At 38.0% G+C, this 9,224-nt stretch overlaps 1 protein-coding gene across 1 annotated transcript; it reads right to left on the bottom strand.

The window, feature by feature from the left end:
* Window positions 1–6,453: 6,453 nt before the first annotated feature.
* Window positions 6,454–8,662, bottom strand: LOC115621347. Its single transcript, XM_030514967.1, has 3 exons — window positions 8,572–8,662; window positions 7,238–7,305; window positions 6,454–7,177 (listed from the first exon to the last, which is right to left on the bottom strand). The coding sequence occupies exons 1-3, from the start codon at window positions 8,631–8,633 to the stop codon at window positions 6,972–6,974; spliced, it is 336 nt and encodes a 111-aa protein (XP_030370827.1). The 5' UTR covers window positions 8,634–8,662; the 3' UTR covers window positions 6,454–6,971.
* Between the last annotated feature and the right edge of the window lie 562 nt (window positions 8,663–9,224).

The following is a 9,224-nucleotide window of genomic DNA, read 5'->3' as shown; positions in this document are numbered from 1 at the left end:
ATAAACATAGATAATTATCTCAACTAAACACTCTTACAACAGTTTTGAAACGAATTAATTGCATTAATTTAATTTTTGGAAGCCATTTACAAGGCCCAGATATGAGAACATGTCAATAAATGATGGTCTTTTGTAAGAAAGTAATCCTCAGTTTTAATGAAATCATCAAATAACAGCCTAATCAGCCTATTAAATTACACACGATTCTTTCAAAACGAATACTGTTCATATTTAAAAAATAACTTACAAAATACGTATTTTAAGTATTATCTTATTGAGCTTTGCGTCCTTCCGTTTATAATTGACAGCAAAATTAAATTAAGTGTTACATTGTTTGTAATATTTTACAAAAACAAACTGCATACATATGTATATCGATAATTGGGTAAAATTTAATTATTCATTTCAGACTACGTTGTAGTTCAGCGGTAAAAAGAATAAAACAATACCGCAATCATTCAATTAAAACATGACATCGCAATTAATTGCAAATTTGTGAAATTTAATAACCAAAACTGCTCGACCATTCGCGTTTTTTTAACAACATCGTTCCATGCAATGAGGCAAACATACAAGCATATAGTATACAAGTATTTTGATAAAAACAATTTGTTTGCCTATTTCTTTAAACCAACAAATGGATATTTAATTTGCAAATGGACGTTAAATTTGCAATGCGAGCAAAACAACTTGATAGAAAAAATTAAGCAGAATAGCGAAAGCGGAATGTCAAACCAATATAGCAGGCGGCACGATAAGTAGGGTCTATTTGTACTATACTATATATGTATAAAAGGAAAATGGCTAACGAGCAAAGGGCAAGCCACAAGTCAAAGGACCCAGCGCCTGCACAGTGAGCGTCGCCCTCGTTAAAAGCGACATGTGTCTGCATTTTGCAGGACATGTTGCTTACATCCGTTCTACAAATCACATACAGCGGCACACAAGCACACAATCGCACACACACAGCCTTTTTTTTAGCCGCTTTGCTTGTTGCCACTGGCTCCCAATGGCCAGGCAGCTGCTCTGCTCTATGCCGACACGTATTTTAGACACGCGCCAGTCCGAGGGAAGCCCGCAACTATGAGCGCGTTGGCAACCAAATTGTTTTTGCCCCTAGTGCTTGTTTAGTGTTGTTGCTACTGGTTTGGTGGTCGGTGTTAGAACGCATTAAATGCCAATATCGTGTTATTATTATTGTTGCGCATACGCAGCGTGGGCTGCAAAGCGCTCATCATTTGCATTGGTTTACGACATTTTAAGTCACAATACAAGAGCGGTTAATGGTCTCTCACATTTCTAACTGCGATTTCAAGCAGACTTGTGACTAGCATGCACCTCGACAAAGTTGGTGGCATTTGTTTTTGCAACAAACTAGCAACTTAACGGCGCGACGTCGACAGCTACGACGACACAAGACACCCGCCCATTTATTATGTTGATGACAAAATCAGCAGCCAAGTAAAGTGCAACATGACAGTAGACAGCAGACAGCAAACAACAACATGCCGCACAACATGGTGCTCATACAAATGAGCAGTAAATCTCATCGAATTTATCAAACCGTACTGTGAAAGTAAACACAAGATAAATCTGACATGCCGACAAACTCAGATCGCGATGACGACGCTGATATTCCAAGTGATTTCTTTTGGCAGAGTGCAATGAAACTGCCGATGCTGCCGCTTCAGTTGAGCAGCCAGCGAAATATGCAAACTAAGGCAATTTTTCGCTAGCAGCCCACAAGTTAAAGTTCCCATATGTCTCTCATGTCAGTCGACCTTTCAACAATGCCATCAACTGCAGGCTGCCCCCAACTTCTGCTGCGAGCGCAAAACACAAATCATGTTGAGACGAAAAAAAAAATGTAATGCTCATAAATAGCACACCCACGTGTTTAAAACACTCAGTGCATAAATCAATGATAAATACAGACGAAGTAAACTAAGGCTCCTGAAACAAACGCCAAGCGCAGCATCCTCTTGGGTATGCTCCGTTTTTTCTTTGTTTTGCCTTCTTCATTATAAATTGTATAATATTTGCTGAGACAACGCCATGGCTTCTAATTAAAATAAAGCGCTACGAAGAAACAAAACTAAAAGAGAATGCATAAAGAATGCAAAGTAAACAATGGTGCTGACTCTGAATAAGTTAATATCAAAACAATCAATGGAAACGTCCCATAATATATTTCGATATTTGTATTTAAAATGGCAGGTATGGTCGACGAACCGAAAATTAAAAAAGATATTTGGCTGGAAACGGCAATCACAGCTACATATAACAACATAAATAAACAATGACATAAATAACAAAAGCATGCATTAATTAACAAACAGAAGGTGATGGGATACCGTTAAGACAGCGGCTCTTAGCTTTAAGGTCGGCTGCTCGCTCCCCTCGGAAGTGACGCAAGGGTAAGATAAGGAACACGTTGAATGCTGCAGCTGCGACCTACACCCAGAAAATCCCCTTACTAAATTCCACAATCATTTAAATAACGCAGCAGATCTGCCGCCCACAGCGAGCATACATGTCAAGTGCTGCTGTAAATCACTTGGGAATTCTAGTCTACTCTTTCGTACAAAATGGCCCAAAATCAAGCGTATTCAGTGTAGAAATTTTCGTTTTTCTTTTCCATAAGTGTAACTTAACCCATGTACATTTCAACCTAGATATAATCCTATTCTCCGAATTCAATAAAAGTAAAGAGAAAACTCAGCCTTACCACAAATGCTCTTTAAGAACTTTTTCAATTCAATATAAGGAGTACAATATTAAAATCATCCTGCACCCACACTTTTTTTGTGCCAATCATTCCTATGGCAGCTTTCTGATATAGAATAGCTAACCGATTTGATTAAACTCAGATCAGATTATGAGAGGTTTCAATAAACCTAATAATCATCATTCAAATTTATTAACAAACTGCATCAAGCTCTTATTAAGCCACTTACACGGAAGAACTGCTTTCAATTAGCCGGGATATACACGCTCCAGAAACATAAACTAATTGCATGTGCAAATTGAAGCTTAAATTTACCCAACGCTGCTCACTTCTGTTTGGCGGCAAGCACGCCACAAACAATGCATCATTTGCGCATTTCGCAGAACATAAATTAAGCGCTTAAATATGCGAAGCACGACTTCCCACAGGCGCGAAATCGTCCAGACAATGGAATACATCGAGCTCTAGCAGCCAACAACACATGTGGCAATGAACGTAGCAAGTTGGGTGCAACTGCAACGCGCCACATGGTTGAACGCCGCAGCTGTCGCAATTGCCGTAAATTTAACCTGTTCAACTTCCTAGCAAAAGGTGCTAATGAGCGCCACAAATGCCTGCGCCACCGCAAGTGACAACCACCGCCAACTAATTGTTTCCCTAATGACAGTTTAAAGCTCGCCTGAAAAGTTTAGCAGGCGAATAGTAGAACGTAAGTAAAAACTTTTTAAGACTAATTTTTTCATTATGCTTCCTCATAAACTACAAGTATACTTTACCAAGAAGATGTTTGTAGGATATACTCTGCTCATCACTTGAATAAGAACAATCGAACAAATTTTTATAATACATTTTTTACAAGTAAATAATTTATAATTCTACAAAGTATGTAAAATTCCCTTTTCTAATTGGAGTACGTACTATACGTTTTTGCTTTAATTATCACATTAAAAACATAAATGAGAACATTTATTTATATTATTTTTTAAAAGTAAAAACAATGAAAGCAAAATTTAGTTTTAAAATAAAAAGTATACACATACATTATTATCCGTATGATCGCATTGCCAAAAGTTCTTAATCGTTTAATTCTTGATGCAGACTTTTGAGAATTCAAGGCTGCTCCAATTCTGCTGCGACTTTTCATTTAATTTATTTTATATTATTTATTTATTTTATATTTAATTTATACTCCGATGGATTTTGAAGAAAGCGAAGTATTGCAGTAGCGGTGCTTCCAATTTTTCCTGCTATTTTCATCATTGTGCAATTCGTTTCATACAAGGACAAAAATGATGCTTTCTCCTTAGGTTTTCATTTAAATCCATCCAATCCAATCAATCAAAATATTTCCGCTATTATGTAGTTTCTTGAATAGAGCCATACCAAAAGAACTATCACTTCAACGATAACTATAGTAGATGGGCGCCTTACTCAAATATCACGCTTTTAGCTATAAAGCTGGCACAACTAAATTAGTTAAATTAATGAAAAGAAAATACCAGAAGCAGACACAAATTTCCTAAACAAACTCTGCAACGCCTAAGCCTACACATTCGCGCTCCAGCTTACTCGTAATTTGTTAGACTACGCAACGCTACTTGGGAGCACGCAACAGTTTATTTTGGTTTAGTTTAGTATCGCAACTTTCGCAAAATTCGCAACTTGCGAGCAACAGCCACAATGATTAGTGCGATGGCTGCCCACGCAATTTGCATAATATTGTGTTAATTGTGAAAGTTAGTTGGGCAAGAAGTGCAGGCGGCTTTAAATAATGCACGATGGCGAGTGATGTGATTAATTACGTAATGAAATGATTTGGTTTTCAGCCATGGGCGCAAACTGGATATCGCCAACAGCAACCAACTGAGCATTAAAGTTATAGCTTTGCGAATGGTAACAAATTGCGAAAGTCCTGCCTTTGTCCGTGTGCGTGCACGTGCGTGTGTGTGTGTGTGTGTGCTTATCGCACGCGCTGGTTGGGCGCGATGGAGAGATGCGTGGTCTCATATTTCATGTGATCTTATTAGAACACGACCCAGGACAACCGACTGTTGTGGCAGCAAGTTACTTTTCCTTAGCTACGCACATTTTGTTGTTTAATTTTATGATTTCATTAAACAAATTGCTCCTGCTCGTGCTCGTGCTTGTGCCCTCCCACAGTTTTCGGGTGTGCATTAGTGTGTGGCAGTAAGTGTGGGTGTGTGTAAGTGTAATTGCCACTTCCCCACATTGACATACTCGTCGTACTTATAAAAACAAAACAAAAAAAAGCAAATAGAAGGCCTAATGAAAACTCTAACAAAGAAATAATTAAAATTTGTCTGAGCTACAGCGAGGAGTGACGTCTGACGACCTTCATCAATCCGGCCGGCTCGGCCGGTCGCTTGGTCGCTCGTTCGTGCGTAGCATTCAAAGCGGAAGACGAAGCCATCCTGCTCCACCCCCTCCACATAAGCCCTAGCCTTAGTTTGGCACAATTTTCCGCTTACATTTGCCTTTAATCTGCTTTAATGCCTTCTCTTATCAGCATAAAACGGCTGCGGTTCGCTTTGCTTTTTAGACATGGCCCGCAAAGGTCGCTGGATGATGAAAACCGCATACACGTGAGCTCTATATATTTACACTGGCAGCCACATGATCAAGTACACCACTCCATCTCCACAGAATCCTTTGTAATTTCAACCCATTTCCAAGCAGTAAACAGAAAGTACGCTTTACGGAGTCAGTCACGTAGAAAGGATTATCACAGGCCCTATCGACCGGAAGCTATCCTGAACTTGTGAAGACAAAAAGTCATATCAAGAAAAAGATAGCTTCAGAAGCCAACCAAACAAGCATAGCACAAAACCTGCTCTGATAATAGTTACAGAGAACGGAGCTACTCACTATTTCTCAATTATAATATATAATAATAATAATATATATTTTCTGCACATTTTTAGCATCAGCTTTAACAATATACAAGTATGTCAGTAAGACAATGTTTTATTCGAAACTTCTCCTAAAACAAATATGTAATATATGCAAAATATATAGAAAAGCTTCAAAGCTATTATATCGAATACTTCTCTTGCAGTCAGTCGTCCGATCCCATCGCGCACTCTCATAATATCTCAGCACCTGCTAAAACGACTGATTTAATTTTGTTCAAATTCAAAAATTATTTCTCTACTAAACAATTTTATTTGCACATAAATCTTTAACATACAATTTTTGTTATTGCTCATCAAAAGTTGTTTCTCAAAATCGTTAAAAAAAACTATAAAGTTGAAGATATAATTTGTTCACAATCTGTCATTGACAATTGCAATTTTAACAGTGAATAAATGCCTTGCACAGAATCGAAGAAGGATACTTTTAGGGCGGAAGTCCCGCTCGACCCGCATGCATTGCAGCTCCAAAGCATGTCGGGGCGTCAGCGCCAAACTAAGGATAGGTTGCAAACAACAAATGCCAATCAAATTCCATGCCCCACACCAGTGAATAGTCCATGCAACATGTTTAAATAGCATTTGGATTTGGCTTTTTTGTGGTATTTACGACGACGTCCTCACCCACGGTGAGAACGTACCCCATAGATACTTGGCACTGATTATCATCGTAGGCAGAAAATGCGCAAACCATGGCATTTATTAGAGTTGGCAACATGGCATTTGATTGGCAGTCGACATTTAGAAGCCATCCGGCGATCTGACGACGCCGGCCCGACATGCTTTGGAGTTGCAATGGACCTACCTACTTGTTGGCCGCTCTAACAATGGCTCGCTTCTTTATCGAGATTTTAATACTAGTTAAGTTTTGCTGACCTTTTACTAATCTACGTGGGTTCTTTTATTACGGGAAGGCTGCATTCACCGCCACTCCGCTCACAGCCCTGGCTTCTGGGTCTCCGTCGAAATTGTGTCAACACTTCCTTTACGCTTCTTCGAAGTAGATTGAATTTCAAGCTTGACAATTCGCCCTGCTGGCACAATTACACTGCGGGTAGGGCTTCGTATGGAATGGTATTTAGGCAACAAATTTTCACAGGCAGCTGGCCCGCGTCTGAACTTTATTAACCAGTCCATTGCAAGAGATATGTCCTTGAAGTACTTGCCAATAAAAAACTTCACGGGTCACTGCCTTCCATGACATTGAGCACATATTTACTGACAATTATTTGATTGGAAATCTGTTTTTTCTTTGAAACATTGGCCACACAGCGCGTATTCCCTATGAGCTCCGACGTTAATTTGTTTGTTTTTTAATAATTGTTGCAGGAAAACTTCTGAGCACGTTTTAGCAAAACTTCTTGCTTCTGTAAAAATCGGATACTGCCACAGACGTCCATCAGTTTTACATTTTCATTATATTGAATTCCGGGACAGCCAGTTTTTTCGCCACAGTCCCACTCCCGAACGGTGCAGATGCCCTTACAGCAGCCCCAACCACCAGCGACCCTGCTGCCGTCTTAGAAATGTGTTAATGGCGAGTAAGAATAAAAGAAACAAGCTACAAAAATCAACTTACGAGCTGTGGCTGGAGCGCAGAGTGTTGTTTGCTTGTCGACGATTTGAAGTTTATTGACGTGCACACTTCTAAAAAAAAATGTGAACTTGGATTTAGAGTTGCCAACTTTAGAACAGTAGTTGTTACACAGTAGTTGATTTTATAGAACAAATCGATAGTTGTAACATATAGTATGTTAATGTGAATTTGGAAACCTTTGAGTCTGTTCTGTACTTAACATATTTACAGCAAGTCTTCTATCATAGTTTCTTCATTAAAATTCCGTTTCACATTGAGAAAGCTCAAAAGTCTGAAGATTTGTATTAAAAATTATTTCTGTTTGGTGCTATAGCTTGGGTTCTATTTTGAAGCCGACTAACTGAATCATTTGTGTAAGGCAATTTGTAACGTATGAGGCAATAATGTTGAGATCTACATAGTAACTGCTTATATAATAATATTCACTTCAAAACCCCATTTTCGTGATGAGTCAAAAATTAAATCGATAACACGTATTTTATTAAACAGCATCAATAAAGCAACATATCGAGTATATTTATGGTATTTTCTATACACACTTATGTATGTATGTATGTTCTTTATGCCAATTCGTAGAAGTAAATGAGAATTATTACATCTTAAATTTTGATTAGTTTTAGCAAAACGAAAAGCTGATTATGCAGCTGAAACAGCAAAACTAATCGACACTCTTGTTTCAGAAAATATCAATATGGAATAGTGAAGAATCTTTATAGTGGTATTATAGAGTGTGTTAATTATACATACAAACATACATACATATGTCTACATCAGAACCATTACAGTTGATCAACTTCTTTGCACTTGTTTCTATTAAAATGGCCCGCAGTGCACATACTAGTAGAGCAGCTAGACGGCGTGTTTTGCTTTTGTTGCTCGTTTGTTTGTTTCCTTTTGTCAGCGTAAAAAATTGCCCAACGACTTTGGCAGTAAATTTGAGCCCATATAGCACATTGCCACCTGAAAGTGTATATGTTTGTGTTCTAACGGCTGTTGTTTACATATGCACACATGTGTTGATGCCTTGCCATTCAGCTAGCAACTTATTCTTGGCCTCTAGGGGCAACCATTATTTCGCACAAGCTCTTGTCTGCGGCTTTTGCACACTTGCCACTTTTGTTTGCGGCCACGCAAAACTTACACGCCCGCTTTTCACGAATTTATTGCAGCACCAAAAGTATTAAATAAAATTACAGACATAAACATGGCGCAAGCTGTCCGTAAAACCCGAAACAGCGTTACAGTACATTAGACAACAACAAAAATACAATAGAGTAAATGAGCGGTGCAATTAACAAAGAAGAAAAACAACTTACCCAGAACCTTTTAAAGTATTACTTTGTGTGTGCGTGTAGATATATATTCCTATTTCACACATAACCGATTATAACATATTCATTGAAACAATAACATAATTGGTAATAAAATATGTAGGGCTTTTGCAAAGATTTCTGAGATTAAATGTGGCAGTTGGGAAAGAGAAATTTGTGCTAGTCGTTTTTTAGAGTCCCGCCCGTCGCGTCTCGTCTCGTTAGGTTAGGATAGGATTACCATTGAAGAAGTGAAACCATCGAAATGCAATGAAATCGGAGAAATACGTGTAAACAAGAGCTTCAATGAAAAGTTCTTTAGGTCTAGGAAAAGCACTCTCGACTTGAATGTCAGAGGAAGACTCCAAATAAAAATCATCTTCATACTCTTCCTTTGATGAGTAATGGCAGTCATAGAAATTATTTTGATTGTAATTGCACTTTAAATAATTGCAAGAAATTGTAAGAAATACTTCAAGTTGTTAACGATAATGAACAAAAAGATTGTCAGTTTTGAGAAAGACCTATATGAAGAAGGAATAATAAAATTTATTTTAAATATATAATTTATTTGCACAGTTTTCATTTTTCCTGTTACTTGCATTCAATCTTTTAAGGTTACTTCGGTTAAAGGATAAAAAAGAGGTAACTACTCAATC

Source organism: Scaptodrosophila lebanonensis, unplaced genomic scaffold (assembly GCF_003285725.1).
Source record: "Scaptodrosophila lebanonensis strain 11010-0011.00,11010-0021.00 unplaced genomic scaffold, SlebRS2 tig00000024-arrow-pilon, whole genome shotgun sequence".
Lineage (NCBI taxonomy): Eukaryota > Metazoa > Arthropoda > Insecta > Diptera > Drosophilidae > Scaptodrosophila > Scaptodrosophila lebanonensis.
This window is presented reverse-complemented; position numbering and strand designations above follow the sequence as displayed.

Excerpts from the sequence above, each read along its gene's own strand:
- LOC115621347 (XM_030514967.1), bottom strand. The coding sequence starts at position 8,633 with ATGTGTGAAATAGGAATATATATCTACACGCACACACAAAGTAATACT. Across the intron at positions 7,306-8,571 it reads AATACTTTAAAAGGTTCTGG|AAGTGTGCACGTCAATAAAC; the intron begins GTAAGTTGTTTT and ends ATTTTTTTTTAG. Across the intron at positions 7,178-7,237 it reads CTGCGCTCCAGCCACAGCTC|ACGGCAGCAGGGTCGCTGGT; the intron begins GTAAGTTGATTT and ends CACATTTCTAAG.